The sequence below is a fragment of the Cornus florida genome, unplaced genomic scaffold (assembly GCF_030987335.1).
Source record: "Cornus florida cultivar Cherokee Brave unplaced genomic scaffold, ASM3098733v1 CherokeeBrave_3.0.0_Hap2_Chr01, whole genome shotgun sequence".
NCBI classification, from domain to species: domain Eukaryota; kingdom Viridiplantae; phylum Streptophyta; class Magnoliopsida; order Cornales; family Cornaceae; genus Cornus; species Cornus florida.
The window spans coordinates 58067862-58085215 of record NW_026775571.1 but is presented as its reverse complement, the minus strand read 5'-3'; the positions used below and the strand labels follow the sequence as shown (position 1 = coordinate 58085215).

At 34.0% G+C, this 17354-nt stretch overlaps 1 protein-coding gene and 2 non-coding genes across 4 annotated transcripts; 2 read left to right on the top strand and 1 right to left on the bottom strand.

The window, feature by feature from the left end:
* The first annotated feature begins 923 nt into the window (after positions 1-923).
* Positions 924-999, top strand: LOC132284479 (small nucleolar RNA R12). The gene has a single exon (XR_009472290.1). It is a non-coding gene; the product is annotated as a small nucleolar RNA R12 (small nucleolar RNA).
* A 151-nt stretch (positions 1000-1150) lies between these two features.
* On the top strand, positions 1151-1242 carry LOC132282529 (small nucleolar RNA SNORD24). The gene has a single exon (XR_009471791.1). It is a non-coding gene; the product is annotated as a small nucleolar RNA SNORD24 (small nucleolar RNA).
* Positions 1243-5444: 4202 nt separating this feature from the next.
* Positions 5445-10739, bottom strand: LOC132298081 (F-box/kelch-repeat protein At3g06240-like). 2 transcript variants are annotated; one of them, XM_059794953.1, is made up of 3 exons: positions 9288-10739; positions 9040-9100; positions 5445-6368 (listed from the first exon to the last, which is right to left on the bottom strand). In XM_059794953.1, exons 1-2 carry the CDS (start codon positions 10587-10589, stop codon positions 9053-9055), a joined length of 1350 nt encoding a protein of 449 aa, XP_059650936.1. In that variant the 5' UTR covers positions 10590-10739; the 3' UTR covers positions 5445-6368; positions 9040-9052. The 2 variants fall into 2 exon arrangements, with proteins under 2 accessions (XP_059650936.1, XP_059650937.1); XM_059794954.1 differs by having other exon boundaries at positions 5445-6285.
* Positions 10740-17354: the final 6615 nt, after the last annotated feature.

Sequence of the window (17354 nt, the reverse complement as noted above, 5' to 3'; positions counted from 1 at the left end):
TTTAAATGGGATAATATAAAAGTCAAAGGGCAAAAATGTTAATTCATTATCATTGGGGTGTCTTTGGTAACTGTATGAAACTTGATGCAGTGTCATTGTCCCAAAATAGGTTAAATTTTATTTGTGTATCGTTTTGTAAAATATTGGGAGTGTTAATATACTTTACTCAAAAATTAATAAAATATTAAAAGACAATCTCAACTTTTCCTACTTTTTAAAGAGGTTGTTTGGATTCAATTTTTAAAAAAGTTAAAAATGGATCAACTTGTATCTAGCTGATAATAGGGTAAACCACATCAAGTAGTTTATGATGCATGGCTTACAATTTAAAATTCAAATGGCTAGTTAAGGTTCTATTTGGGTGCTTTAGTGTATTGGAGCTAAATGGTGATATCAACCAAGCAAAAATGAAATATAATTAGCATTAATTTTCTCTTAAGACACCAGCCTGTGCTTATTTTAACCCTAATCGACTCCGCCGCATAAAGCATAACCATCGCTGTAGGGTTTCGTAGACGCCTTTCTTTCTATCTCTATAAGTATCAACAGAATACACATACCTGCATCAAAGTTAATTGAGACTTAGAGAGTTGCAGGGAGTGTTAACACCTGATAATAGGTGAGGCTCTAGGGTTTCATTCTCTATTCCATGTTTGAATTCGATGTCTTCAGTCTTCTTCTGAATCTCTGTGTTTTAATTCGTATGATTTGCGATTTATATATATAGATCTATAAGCGCATGTCTAATATTGCAATTCCTTGATTGAATGCCAAGAATCTGAGTGGATGAAGGGATCTATCGTATAACTATATATACATCTATTTATATATATATATATATATATATATATATATATATTTGTGTTTTTGAGTTTGAATTTCTTTTTATTTTATTAGTTTTAAAGGTGATTAGTAGAGTCATGATGATGGATGATGAAAAAAATCATTCGGATTCCCAATGATTTACCATGATCTTACAACCAGCTACTTCTGACTCATCATGGATCTTCAATCTCCTCAGTCTCATATCTATATATATGTATGTATGTATGTATGTATGTATTGATTATATAGTTTATGTTTTTTTAGTTAAATAAATAAATTATTTGGTTATGGATTTAAAATTGAAAGAAAAAATATATATATTTGTGGCCGGTGATGTGATATTGATATTTGCTACTCTTGATTGGGTTACTCCTGAATCCATCTGATGATTTTTTATCCACCAAGATCTCTTAGGCCTCTTCTCAATTTATGTTTTCCTATATCAATTTATTTATTTTTTATTTTTTTGTTTTTAAATTTATTGTGGTTTTTAATAAATAAATAAATAAATATATATATATATATATATGTTTATCTTATGAAGGGAATGTATAAAAATGCTGATTATACAATAACAATGTGTACAGTGTACACAACAATTCAACAGATCTAATTGGAATAAATAATAATTACAATTATTTAGAAAAATATGTTAGTTGTCCAACACAGTTTGATGTAAGGTACAAAGAAGCATAGATTTTGTGCGAAAACATGGGCTTTACCTAATCCAAGGAAAGAACGAAGGAGACTGTTGGCTAAGCGGGCGATTGGATTGGATTGGATTGAAACTTCAATTGTACTCGTTTACAAGTTTTTTTTGGTATTTATTATTCTTTAAAAATATATTATTAGGATTCATAAAAATTTAAAACTTAAAAAGAATGAAAGGGGTCATAATTTTTTTTTTATCGTTTATTGCTTTTCTTTAGATGTTGTATCGTCTAAAGTTTGTTTTTGGGGTATCAGCCACTTGTTGATAGTCGTGCCAAACTTATAGAAGTCACAGATAATATATTGCAGTAAATCAAACATGATTGTGAGTTATTTCCATTACGCTCTGATATTTTTGATTTGTTTTTTTCTTCTGGGCTGGCATTTTTTTTGGTGCATAAGGCTATGGTCTCCTCGGATTTGCGAATGTTATTAGCCTGATTTCCTTTTGTGTCGGGTATTTGGAAGGCCCGAAATCGGTTGGTCTTTGAGGGGGTTTTATGATGGCCTGAGGTTGTGGTGCAAAAGGCTGTTGTTAGTTTTTGGGAGTTTCATGATACTCGTTCGCTCTGCTCTTTTCAGTGCAACCATGGCTGGCTGGTGAGTTGGTGGAGTCGTGGAGTCCCCCTCCATCGGGTTTTGTTAAGTGTAATTTTGATGCGGTTTTTTGTCGGCAGTCTTCGCAAGGGGGTGGCGCTGCTGTTTTTCGGGATTTCAGGGTGCAGTGCTTCGTGCAGTTATTTTTTGTCCCTGCTTCAGCTTTAGAGGCGGAAGCGTTGGTCTGTCAGCGTGCGATTCTTTGCGCTATAGATTTGCGTTTCTCTTCCTTATGGTTTGAATCCGATGCTAAAGTTGTGGTGGATGGGGTGTTATGTCAGCTGTCTTGCTCGTCCGAAATTGCTTCTATTTGTTTTGATATTGCTTGGGACTTGAGACGGTTTTCATCTATTCAGTTGACTCATGTGCGTCGTCAGGGTAATCGGATAGCTCATGCTTTGACCGCTCTTTCGCGAACTAGGGTTGTGTCGGATATGTGGTTGTCTTTTGTTCCTCCTTCTGTCGTTCCTTTTGTGGTGGCAAGGGGGGATCTTAGTGGGTTGTGGTTCTTTTAGTTCCTTGTGTTGTAGTTGTTTTTGCCTTTGACCTAAAAAAAAAAAAAAAAAAAAAAAAAAATGATTGTGAGTTTAATAAGTCAAGAAAGGTTTATTCAAGTTTGACTTGCTTATTTTATAAGGTTGAAAATATTTGATTATATTATGCAGGTACGCTGCGTTAGCTAAAATGGATAGAGCATGACTTGGTCAATCGTTTGACCCGTATTGTGGGCCATGGTGCCATAGAAGGAGTAGCATCACTAATAGGTGACAAAACTATCATCAAGATATCTGACATAATAGTAAATTACTTCCCCATTTTCAAAATAATTGTTAATACTTTTTTTTTTTTGTCATAAAATATTAGTTCACTTTCTTTTTTTAAACATTATGTTTCACATCTTTTGTATATGTTTTTTAAGTTTAAAATTTTAAATTTAAATATTTAAAAATTAAAAAAATAATTTAATAATTTTTTAAATAGGTAATGCAAGTGACACCTAAATTGACACGGAGGCAGTAATTAACTTGAATTATATTCCGAGAGCAGTGCCGTTCACCCTTTGACTTGACCGGATAAAACTACAACACAATGTATGGCCTTTTATACCAATTATTACCATGTACAAGATTCAACCATTTCTTTTTGTCTACTCTAGTTATACATTACTCTACCCTATTGAAAGGCAAAACTTTAGACGAGATCTTAGCTCTAGCTCATATATGAAGTGCAAAAAAATCTGAAAATTTCAGTCTACCAAAAAAGATTTTACTTGTTATGAATAATTCATTTATCTAAAAGATCAAGTTGTTGGGTAGTCCTACATACCCACTAATTTATATACCTTTCAATTCTCATCCGGATCTGATGCGAAACAAGTCCCACTTGTAAGACTAACATAGGTTAAAGTTGGTTTATTTTGCTTTCTAACCAATTAGTTCAAACATTGAGCTCAATAAATGAGCCATGTTTACTAGTCTTAATGAGTTTACAAATATGTTTGTGTTGGGAAACGTGCAAGTTTTAAAAACTTTTTGAGGGATTTTTAATTCATAAATCTTGATTCATCACATAGAGACAAGTTTTATACAAAAATAAAACATGATGTATCATTCAATTAACAGATTGAATACTTACATCAAAGGTCTGAGTAAACCTTTAAAACTTTTCTCTAAAGTGAATGTTCTCACTTATTGTAGATTCTTTAACAAGATGCCTTCTCCTTGGATCTCCATCTTTTTGGTAATTGTTTTGCCTTTAGGAATCACTCATATACCTCCATGAATGACCTTGAAAAAATAGGCTTGTGGGAACCTCCATTAGATGAGAACATAAACCCTAATTTTCTAAAGAGAGAATATATATTCATTTTTCCTTCTCATCAAAATCACCCTTAAAATACACATCGACCATGTATATTTATAGGCGACATAAAGATAAAGAAAAAGAAACACCAAATCTTTCTCAATCTCTGATTCACATGTCTCAAATCTAATATGATTCCAATATCAAGTTGGGCTATGAGTGAGAATCCATTTGGCCTATTAGTTTATTGGCTACAATGAATTAATAATTGGCCCGGTCCATGGACCCAATTCAATTAATTCATAAATTAATTTCTACTCCACTAAAAGAAATTAATTGAACTCCAATTAAATAATAACTAACCTCTAAGTCAATATTGCATTTTGACCCCTCTATGCATAATTAATTATCGGATAAATAAAGCCATTAATCCGATTACTTAATTAATATATTTATTTTGGTACCTTTGATTATTTACGGCTCGATCACAATAAAATATTTGTTCGACAAAAATAATAATTTAAATAAATAAATATATAATAAATTATTTTGTCTAAAAACACACGAAGGCCTTCGAATTTACTTTGTGATCAGCCATAATCAATACAAAATAAATACAAGTAGCAATGATGCAAATATTGAAAATATAACCCTCTAACTATTAATTACATAACTACCCAAAGTGTCGGTCTAAGGATCCCGAAGAATCCGCCGAACAAATCAAAGTAATTATTAATTAATAAAAGAGTTTATACTTTTCTCATGCTTAAGAGTCAAATGCCATGACAGTGATAGGGAGCAATTGCATACGACGGCTCTCGCAATATATCTCAACCTAACGCGGATCCAGTTCAAATCTTAATTAATTATGAGTCCATTCATAATTACCGACTATGAACCATTTATGATTACTATTTATATATCATGCATTAATTGCCATCACATACATATATATAAATATCTCTTGTAATCGAATGGACACTATCAATTCTATAATGAATCGAAACATAATAAATTGAATTCACCAATTGTATAAAATATAAATATTTCAGAAACTTTAGGAACATATGTCACTTTAATCCAAACAGAAATTTGCTATGCCAAGGCATATAAATCTCAACAATTTGTTGGTTGAACAAGTCAAGCAATGTTTATTCAAATTTGGCTTGCTTATTAAATGAGATTGAAACTGTTGATTAAATTATGTTGATGTACTGTACTAATTAAAACTGTTAGAGCTCATGTAATTGAGCCTGAGTTGTTCATGAATTGGCCGTCAACGCTAGCACCTCGGATTGTTGAAAAGACAATCGTCTAGATATCTGACATGATACAAAATTAATTAACTTGAATGTTGTTCCAAGTGCAGTCTTGTTCCCGTCATTGTTATGTTTTTCCTTTGACTTTGTGGGGATGAGACTACATTTTCATGCCCCTTATTACCATGTTTAAGTTTCAACCATTGGGCTCAAAATGTGATGCATTTTGATGAAATCAATAATTAGTCAGCTTCCTTTTTTGCATGAAAGATGCAATGTAAGTGGTGTTAATTTATTTTTTTTATTTTTCATGCTTCCTTTTTTTTCTTTTTTCCTTTCAGTATATCATAGACATTTTTTGTCTTGTTATTTGAGTTAATAATATCTTTAATATGACCTGTTTCTTGATAATACTAGCAAGTCTATACAAATATCATCAAACTTAAAACAAAAATGCCGACATCCTAAAATAACTGATCACAGAATAACCTCAAAATAATTTTCTACCATGTTCAGAAATATATACCGTTCCATTTTGGCCTGTCACAATTTCCAGCAACTACCCAATTCCATGCTATTCCCAAATTCATGATACAAAACCACAAAAAACATAAACAACAGCCTCAAAGAGTCCATAAATGATCAAAATACAACATAACCAATCCAAAATCCTCATATTACATCAAATTCCTCAAAAATTAGACCATACAAACATTTAATCAACAGTTAATGTACATGAGCATAAATGTCTCCAAATAAGTGAAACTTGGCAATTACAATTCTCCAATTGAGCAGACAAAGACTGGTTTTTCACAATGTAGTTTTCCATGGCATTCTTGCAAGGTGCTCTGGCAGCTTCGTAGGGCTTACTGCATACTTGCAGCCTTAATGCTCCTCTCCTACATGAATGTTGGAGTGTTCTGGTTGAGGTTCTCAATCTTGGTTCTGCTATTAGTTGAGGATCTCAATTAATCTTGGTGGTACAGGGTCCCATTACACTCGGGAAAGGATCCTTCTTACAAAAGCTTTACGCATGGCTTAATCCAATGGTCCTGATTGGCTGATTCGACCACGTCATCCTCTTATTCAACTTCACAACATGCAATTTCAAATTCAATAAGACGTTTCACTTAACAGGATCATGTGGTTGAATCTGCACTGTAAGATTGAGTCCTGGATAATCGAGCAGAGAGATTCTCAAGGAAAGGATCTTTTCCCATTATACACATACAAAACATTTTACAACTTTAACCAAATGGAAACTCCAAACAGAAAAATCATCAATCCTAGGACAAGAAAGAAGAGAAAACAAACTATGGGATTTCACGATCCATCTGGTCTTCTAAAATGTCGAGGCTGAGGGATTGGTTTCCAATACCCTAAAACTCTGTTCCCAAATACAAGAAGACATGGAATTTTCTAGAAGGTTTTCAAAACCTAGTACACCATCATTACACAATTATAAACCAAATATTAACCATTTACTAGGACCTAGAACATCAACGTAACAACACCAGAAACCAAATTTATCCAACTAAAGAAGGTATAACCAGCCAATTACAGGAACTAAATTTCAACTTTATAAAAGTAAGAAGAAAAACTTCGTAGTTGGTAATAAATGTAAAATGACACAATAAAAGATGTATGACAACATGTACAACAAAATTAGGGCAAGAAAAAATATACAAGCTAGCAACCAGGGAGGTTTAACCTCATTTTTCTGCACTTCTCTAGCAAAATTGTGGTCTTGTTCTTCTGTATCTCACCTCTGTTTCTATCTATTCTATTCTAATTCTGTTCTTTAGTTCTCTTCCTAATTGTTTCTACACTTCGATTGCCCCTGCGTCAGAAAGAGAAAAGGCCAAAAAAAAGCTAAAAAAACACTCATATTGCATCTATCAATCAAGTTTTTTGAGCTCAAATTAGAAGAACAAGACCACAAAAGGTATGAGCAGCTCTAGAAGTGGGCTTCACACAGACATGAAAACCCTAATTGATTTTTATTCTTGAAATTGAGACGGTTGAATTATATTATCAACAAACTTTTATGCAGCCAATAGAGGATATTAAACAAATCATCACAATAAAAAGAACCTGCCCAGACTGATCATTCAATGTTATTTCCTCGATAAGTTAGCAAAAACCAAGCAACCATGGCTACATGCCCCAAGAATAAAAAAAATTTGACTCTATTTTTCCAAATAAAAGAGAATCAACTCAGTACTCCAAAGAGAATAGAACAAATTCATGGGATATTTATAACAGCCAAATTCATTTCTGATCTCCTCTAAAGTTTTGATTTCCAATAATAGGGTATAAGAGTAATGTAAAAACTAGAGCTACAATTAGAAAAGGTTGAAACTTAAACATGGTAATGAGTGGCATAAAGGCCATACATTGTGTTGTAGTCTCATCCCATCAAGTCAAAGGAAGTGCAGAAAAATGAGGGGTGAATATCACTGGTCTTGGAATATCATTGAAGTTAAATAATTTACTATCTAGAGGTTAGTCTTTTCACCAATTAGAGATGCTAATTATACTATGTTAGTAGCACATGACCCATAAGTAGGGGTCAAACGATTGACTAATTCATGTACAAGTCAAGCTCAGCTACAAACGAGCTCCTTCCATTTTAATCAACATTTTCAACCTCATTAAGTAAGAGAGACAAACTTGAAAAAACCTTGCTTTACTCATTAAACTCACAAACATGTTGATAAACGGATAATCAATATTATTTTTATGGGAAAAATGAATTCACGAGAAGTGTAAATAGATCCTAATTAATTACTTGAGATAATACGATCACCAGCCCCACGAGTCTTCCATTGGATTCTGTTTTTCTCTGCTGTTTATTTTTCTGACAAACCAAACAGCCATACCTGACACCATAATGGTCTCGACCACAGCATTCAAACTACATATTATAACACATTTAATTTTTAGTATTGTACCGAAAAATAAGATGAATTTGGGAAGGTTTAATTTCTTTGGTACCACATATTAATTTGTACTAGCTGATTCAATTCATGCATATGTATGTGCATGGACTGGTTATGCGCGCAGCTATCTAAAAATTATCTAAGCACTAAAAACAGAACATACATAAAGAAATAACTAAACTATTCTTGTTCATGCATATATAAAACACACACATAAATATAATAGAGTGAAGGGTTGTGAGGTGTCAAGAAACTGATCAGAAAAATAGAGATAATATTCATTTACATATATTATTAGTTAATTTATTACAATATTAACTGCATTGAATTCATTATTTTAGAAGTTTTCAATATCATGTTGCACTAAATAAACTATAAGAATTGGACAACTTATTTGAGAATATTTAAAGTAAAAAAAAAAGATTTATTACTATTTAGCATCGCTCAAGTTTGAACTTGAGATTGGCTAGCAAGTGAAACAAGCCAACCTTAACCTTGGCTAGCATAATCTGAGCAAAAAGGAAAACTCTATGATTTCCTACAAAATATCACCAGCTAGTGACTTCTAAATGCTTGGCACAACATTCGGCGACTACCTAAAGAAGCTGCTCTTGACAATTTAATTCATATAATATAATATGGTTCATACCCAAAACAAAATTTAGAAGATAAAGTGGCACCAACAGATAAGGATTAATAATGGATAACATATACTTTCTGCAGAACATCTACAGCCATATCAAGCCCAAATGCTCTAAAAGTTCAAAAGCATCATGTAAGAGTTAAATATTGTCCTCCAACTACATAAACATACCACTTCCACTCTTTCAACAGTTCTCCACCATTATGTACCACCCACGAAGTAAAAGTAACAGAAAAAACAGGGAAAGAGTTCACTATACCACTTCCAGTCTTTCAACAGTTCTTCACCTTGAATGGCTTCCTCAATTTGATTTTCCACCCCTGAAAGAATTCTTTGCACATCAGGCACAAAAAGATATCAACATCAACAATAATTGTAACTCCTCAAAAGATGAATATCAAACAGTAATTGTAAGTTAAGCAATAACAGAACTTAGCAAAAGCAATAGCAATAGCAATAGCAAAAGCAAATATAAGAGGTAAAAGTAAGTAAAGACATGCATCTTGCCTCTTCTTTCCCTTTCTTGTTTGGTTTTGCTCCTATTTTCATTTTTTTCTCCAATGCCTGGAGAGTATACAAGAAAGCCAAATCAAAAATGTTTTCACTGTTTTCTCCGCATTGTTTTTCCTCTCTTGTTTCTTCAAGCAAATCAGGTGACTGCTTACAAGTGACTAAAACTACGCTCTCAGTATAAACATCAGCATAAAATGAGTCCATATCCCATGAATCTGTTGATCCACGAAAATGAATATGCCTTACTTTTTTGGCTTCGGGATCATAAACCAAGAGATGCCCAGATTTTTTCCCAAATAGAACTTGACCATTCCTAGTAAAGCCAGCTACGCGCTTGCCTAATACTCCACTTAAATTAATATTAAACAGTCGAGTCCAAGACTCTGGCATGCCATACTCCTTCATCACCCATATGCAACAAACAAATTTGTCACCAGTATCCTCCATATGGATCAGAGAAAGTGATTCTTGAAACTTATCAACACGGTCCCCTAGCGTCCAGCGGGTATTAACTGCGCCATCGGGCACCTTGATTTCTCCAAATACCTCATCACCCATGTGGAATGACACGATCAAGTGGCTCTTTTCTGACCCATTGTCAGCAAGCCAATGTGCAGCCCCATTCAGAAAAGCCTGGGGAGCCAACTCGCGGATGAGATGTTTAAGACCTAAATGGCTGATGTTCCGCCATCTGCCTGTGCTCAGACTGAAAATGTCAACCTCCGGAGGAGTTACATAACCATCGAGTACTTTCAGCAGATACACAATCCTGACAACCTTGTAGTCATCGGTCACGGAATCGAAGCCAAATCCAATGCTATGCATATGACAACCGTGTTTACCAAATGTGATACGAGGGCGCGGAAGGGCCATCGTCTTTTGAATGGACGGGTTCCATAGGTAAATATGGTTCCTGTAAAAGACCAAATCATTGGAAAGGCATACAACCCCATTGCAGCTACCCACTATTCTGAAATAATTGTTGTCAAAGCTATAAACTGGGAGCTCAAACTCTGCATAATCACATAAGATTTTGTTTTCGCAACGTAGTACCGAGTAGTGCTCTTCGGCATCGGCGTCATACTCATCTTCATCACGGTCACTAGAGCACCTTCGAATTAGTAGAAGGTTGTTGTTGTTGTTGTTGTTGTTTGCGTTGAGGTGTTTGGTGATGAAACTAGGGTTTGTGACCAAGGAATACAATGATTTGCAGACACAAGAACACCGGATGAGGGTTTTGACCGGTAGTCTAGTGAGGATATCGATCACCACATCAAGAGGTAAGAAATCTGACATTTTCTTGCAATTCGTCTCTTGAACAAACAAAACCCTAAATTCTTCCGAGGAATGAACTATGGCCGACTAGTTAAGATTTTTTGGTCTTCTAGAGAGAGAGTAAGAGTTAGACAAAGACGATAAAACCCTAGATGGTGCGTGGGTTTTTTTTGTTTGTGGGTGAGAACAAGAAGAAGGACGGGTTTAAGAAACTGGGTGGGTCCGATCTAACTCGACCCAATCCAACCCGAGAACTTGAACATGATTAATTTTTTTTTTGGTTAAGTGCCAAAAAAATATAAATTGCCGCATTATTAAACTTTTGAGAATTACTACCTAATCATCAATTTTCACATTTTTTTTTTATTTTATAAAAATCCGAAACTGCCCCTCCTGCTGATCTAAGAAACAAAACAGGAAAGAAAATCTATCTTTTCCTTTCTCTCTCTAACTCTCTTTCATACAAGTCACCATACATTATCGCATCTGTTTAGGCTTTAATAACAACCAATTCACTCTTGTCAAAAAAATCACTACTTTGATAAATAAATAAAAAAAATTATGTATTATCGCCCAAAAATTACTACTTCAGTAAACAATTATATTTAGGTAATTTCTAAAGCAAATTGGTTTAAAAAATATATAAAATTTCAAGATTATATATATATATATAATCTTGAAATTTTATATATATAATCTTGAAATTTTATATATTTTTTAAACCAATTTGCTTTAGAAATATATATAACATGAAACTAACACCACAAAATATTTAATTGGTGAAGACATGGAGAGGACGAACAATGACGTGTTTATTTTGTGAAAGTTGAAATATAAAGATTATTGACATTCCCTAAATATGAGTATTTTCAATATGTCCCAAGTCTATATACACACTTTTGCAATAAGAAAAATGTTGTATTGGTTTTGGACACATCTCATTTTGCTTAGTTTTAGTTAGGGGTGACACAACTCGCCAACACGATTCAACACGAGTTAAGTGAGTTTGGGTTGACTTTAAACAATTTCAAGTCGTAAACGGGTCGATACAATTAACCCATTTAGTTAATCGTATCGTGTTTAGGTTGAATGATTCAATACGTGTAACATGTTTAATAAATTAGAGATTATTTAGTAATTTGGTTGAATTCAAATTTATATTTTTCTAGTACTTATGGTTTGATTGACTATTATTAGTAATTTAAATAGTATAACATTTTGTTTTAGTAAATAGGTCATTAAACGGGTTACACGTGTAACCCGTTTAATAAATAGGTTGGGTTAGTGTTGAAGATTCTTGACACAATTATTAAATGGGTCGTGTTCGGATTAAGATATGTTTAGTAGAACACCCTTAAGTTGACATAGCACGATTATGACTTGTCAACACGAATTGCCACCCCTAATTTTAATCTATGACTATGGAGCCTGAGATGCACAAGTTCAATTGTGCCCTCTTGGTTGTTCATCAGTGTCTGTAATGGGATGTTATCTTGATTGAGCCACAGTATCATTTTGATACTTCGGAGACTCATAACAGCATTTACATTCCAAAAACCAAAAAAATTAAACTATATGAATATTGTTAAATATACCCTTGCAACCACACCTACATAAACCGTCTTTGAGGAGGCGACATACCTACCAATATGCGTAGATTAAAATTTTATAGAAATTATATATCCATGTTATAAGTACTCGATCACAACAACTATTTCATGCACAAGCATTTTAAGAAAATATCAAATTTCTTAAATTAAAAAGAAAAAAAAAAAAGCAATTTCCAGCAGCCCAGGCAGATCTAGCAACCTCTAAACCGAAATTAATGCTAATTAGATTTCTTTTTTTAATTGATTGACATCACCATTTTGCTCCACAACAATAGAGCATCCGAATAGCACCTTAACTAGCTAATTTGCCCAAGCAGAGTTGAGGTGGTTAGTAAAATGACAACAAAAATAAATAAATAAATAAATCAATTTATAAAGCCTCTAAATTCTGAAGCAACAAATTGTAAAGCAAAGCAGCATCAACAATAAATTAAGAAATTGTTTGCACCCTAAAAATAATTTTTTGTTATCATGGCTCATGGGTCACTTAGCAAGAATAAAATTGGGCAATTGATGCAACAGGTTGAGTAATTTCGTAAATTAAAATGACTATAATTGTTTTGTCTGTTGTTGCACATGATATTTGTTACATGATACGTGACTTAATATGAATGATCAAGGAAAGTGCTGATTGGTTCTTTAAGAATTTTGGTTGCACGAGAAGTTACCAATATTAGGAGATGTTTAAGTCAAAGACTACAACTATATGTAGATGATTTTTTTTGATTGGCCACATGGTTGTTACATCAGTTATATAAAGAAGTTTATTAACTTGCAAATGGAAGTTTACCTCTAAAGCAAAAACATGATATATGGGGTTTCAAATTCAGACAACAATTGTATTTAAATTCAAACGGGTAGTTTGAATTTAAAATTACATAAAAGTTTCAATTGTTTTTCTCATTCCTTTTCTAGTATTTTACTTTCTTTGTATTTTCATGGGAGTAGTATTATAGTTTGATTACAATTCCATCACTTGTAAACCTTGTACTGAAATTCTATTTATGGAATAAGAGATTGGATGCTTGGCTTTTGTCCCCTCCATCTATTATTTTATAAATTTTTAGGATTGATGAATACTTGTGGAGTTCTCTTTGCTCCCTTCATCTATTCCATTATCTGTTGTTAAAGTCCTCTTTAATGGGGCATTGAAGAACGTGGAAGGAAAGTGGTAATTCTAACTTTCTTACAATCGTCTGAAATTCTCTACAATTTCATGCAACAGAGTTGTTAGGAATTGGGGCTCATAATTCCCATAAATATTAATTTCTATTTTAGAGTTATTTTATTATTCTATTTTTTATAGAGACAGTATGTCTTGAACTCTAAAAAATTGTAATCCTTATCCCTATGGAATTCGGTATGGGACTATATAAATAGGCACCTAGGGTATTATTGAGACGTATGAGTAGAGAAATATGTAGCCCGTAAGGGCAGCCTCACGAGTTGAGTGAAGTTTTTGTGAGATATAATTGAGGGACAAATGTGTAAGAATTGTGAGTGCCTTAATTGTTGAGTTGATGGGTAGAGAGCATTAGGTTTGGTAGAGTAAAAATTGAAGACGAGAGGGTGTCTCATAGCAAGAAGGCGTCTTGCAATACACAGTGTAAGGCTCGGGTTTTTGGACCTCTACCCAAGCAACCAGTTACACAAGGAAAATCTCTAGGTGAGAGTGTGTGAACAAGTTGTTCCGGTGTTGGTAATTCTCTACAAATTGTAATATCTCCTCATCATTATAGTGGAATTTCCTCATCTATGGACGTAGCCTTGTTTGGGTGAACCATGTAAATCTTGTGTTATGCTTAATTTGTTGTTGCCTTATTGCTTTGGTTTCATCTTCATATGTTCTTGTTGTTTGTGGATTACATTATGACAAAGTGGATTTGGTTGCACTTTAAGTGGAACTGGTTGCACATGGACAGAAATGTTACAACGGGGATTTTGAGAAGTGGAACCGGTTCCACTTATTTAGAACTAGTCACACTTGCCTATTCGGGATTTTTTTTTTATTGTTGTCGATTCTTCGGCTTCCACTCCTGTTGTGCACCAACAAGTGGTATTAGAGCCGATGATTTGTGTCATGCTCCAAGACCATAGGGCATGATTATTGAGGTAAAAATGAAAAATGGAACAACAAATCTCAGCTAGAAGAAAATCTGCGCAACAATTAATAAAAATCCTTATAAAATTCACTTAACCAAGTTGCAAATTCACTTAGCAAGTAAGCACATAAGCCGCAGAGCAAGTTCATGTGTCACATAGCATATTTGAATCCAATTTAGTTTAAATCTCATAGCATGATATCTCAAAAGTAAAATACCCCTTAGAAACTACAACCTAAGCTCTGAAACCAAAAATTGTCGTGCCTCAATTCTATAGGGCGTGATTAGTGAGGTTTAAATGGAGACTGGAAAAGCAATCCTCATCTAGAAGAAAATCAAAGTTTTCTGTAAGTACTCTTGTTTCTAATCTTACGATCCATTTACGATCCATAGTGCATATTTACGATCCATAGTGCATATTGGCATATTTATTGCATATTGGCATATTTATTGGTATCAGAGCCATGTTGGCTTAAATTTGTTATTGTTAATACTTTTTAGGTTCTGGTAGCATGATTATTATCGTAATTATGTACTGAACAATATGATTATTATTCTGTCCAAATTATGTTTATCCCAGATTCAATTATGGGTCGTCCAAAAGTCGCGTTGGAATGTTTAACCCGTTTTTGCATTAAATTGCTACATAGGGTATTGTTTCCAGTAAATCGTTGACAGACGAGTAATAGAATCTCTCTTAAGCAGAACGACGACAGAATAGTAACTTACTGTTCACTATATAATATTATAATAATTATACTATGCAAACCTTAAAGTATTAACAATAATTAACAGCCATGTTACAACCATCTTCGTCCTCCTCTTCAGGACTACAGGACAACCAGGATTCAGAACTGGTCAAAAATACTGAAGTAGTGGAATGGACCAATGTTCAAAATCAATTGAACAAATGGACTATCCCTCCAGTAAGTGCAAAAAGCATTTACAAAATCGGAATGCTTAATTTAGCTGATCTATGGACTATTAAGACCATGGAACAGACCATGCAATTAAGCACCAAGGATACAATAATTAAGTTATTGTCTTCCCGTGACCTTCAAAGGCACATGCATAAATACAATTACATCCATATAGGTTTAATTCAAATTGCTTTTAAACCTTTAACCTTATTAGGTATGGATGCCTGTATTCAAGCAACCTTAAGGGATGCTCGATGTCTGAAATTTCACCCTTCTTTGATGGGTGCACTGGAAACCAGTCTATGTCATGGACCGGTTTACTTTGATGTTTATCCTAGTCTGAATTTATCTTTAACAGATAAAAATATCCATGAGGCAGTTAGTCTTAGGGTACAGACTTATGGATATGATTACTTACCTGGATCGGAAGTGATAAGTGTTATTTATCGCATCCATTACAAAGTACTTGATACTATGTGTCCCAAGGCCATACGCAAAGACTCTAAAGGAGTAACCGCGTTATGGGATACTAATATGTACACATCAAACGTTGCCACAAAAAGGATGATTCCTTGGAGTGAGATAACATTTCCTGAACACTGGACGATTTCTAATGCCGTTCCAGCACAGCCAATTGCTAATCATAGCTTAGACTGTGTTATTCAGGACCAAGATGGTGATGTTTTTCTGAATTTCAGAAAATCCATAGATCTATCCAGATCTGCATCATCTAAAGGAAGTCAACTTCCTTATCGTGTATCTTGTCCTCCTTCTCGACATTCGATCTCGTCAGATTATCGTAAAGAAGGACTCCCTGAAGCAGTTGATTCCAAGCTCAAGCTGAAAGGAATACAACAATCTCCGAATCAGATTCCAAGAGGAGTTTACGAGAAAGCACCAATAGGTATGTCTCGTCGCCAATTTGGAATTGAATTCAGCCCAACTCCATCTGAAATGGGAATCGGAAACGAATCTGTCAAGGATCAGTTTGAAGATCCCACAGACATTAATGACCCACATGAATATTAGTTTTAATGGATTTTGTCCCTGATAGAATTGCCATTAATGCTGAATTTCAACAGGATCAATATAAAGAATTCAGAAGTTGGTATTTCAAAAGTTTTGACCAAAATCAATTGCAACTTTTCAAAACCCAATTTTATGACTTTCTACAAGAACGCAAAATGGTTATACCTTTTGTTTCTTGGTTCTATATGACCAATCATTCTCTTGTTAATATCAACATATTGGATGATTTCCTGAAACCATGGACTACATCTGAAGATAAGGTTTTCCACTCTGTCCATCCTCCCCCTGACCATTTAATTCTGAAACGAATTGACCCGGACAGTGGGTCTAAAGTGGAAACCAAGGCTTATAGCCAACCGAAAGTAATTGATCCAACTAGTACTGCTACTAGAAAGGACATTACTCACGTTTACAAGCAGAACAATTATACCAATGTTTGCTTACAAACGATAGGATCCCAGCTTGGGAGAATTGAAACAGGAATCGACACGGTATTAAATACAATTAATACTAAGTGTATTTCTGTAACAACTTCTCCTCCAGAAGCTTCCTTATCAAAAGTATTGGTAAAACCTGCAATTGAAGTTCAAGGCTTCAATCTGACACATCCTAAGAAGAATGAAGAATTTCTTACTCTTCTTACTCAGAAAATTCAAGGACTCAAAATTCAGACTTTATCCCATGATGAATCTGAAATTGGTTCTGACTCTGAGAATGTGTTACCTCATATTGAGGAAGTTCTAAAGGATCTTACACAGTTACCTGAGTTCAACAGAATTGTCTATGATAAGAATATCCACTCGAATACAGCCCCTGCTCCGAGTCGATATTATTATCCCAGACCCACACCTCAAGATATCTTGTATGAAGAAGATTATTTTCATACACAGAAATCTTTTCATGGCAAGACCATTTATGAATGGAACATAGATGGCAAATCTGATTATCAGATTTACGAGGTTATTCATCAAATCTTGATGTATAGCCAAGTCTGTAAAATCAACCACAATACTGACCCAACCATTGCTAAGTTTGTCGTTGCTGGTTTTACAGGAATCCTTAAAGGATGGTGGGATAATGTTCTCACTGACATTCAGAAAGCTGAAATCTTTGCTGCTACCAAGA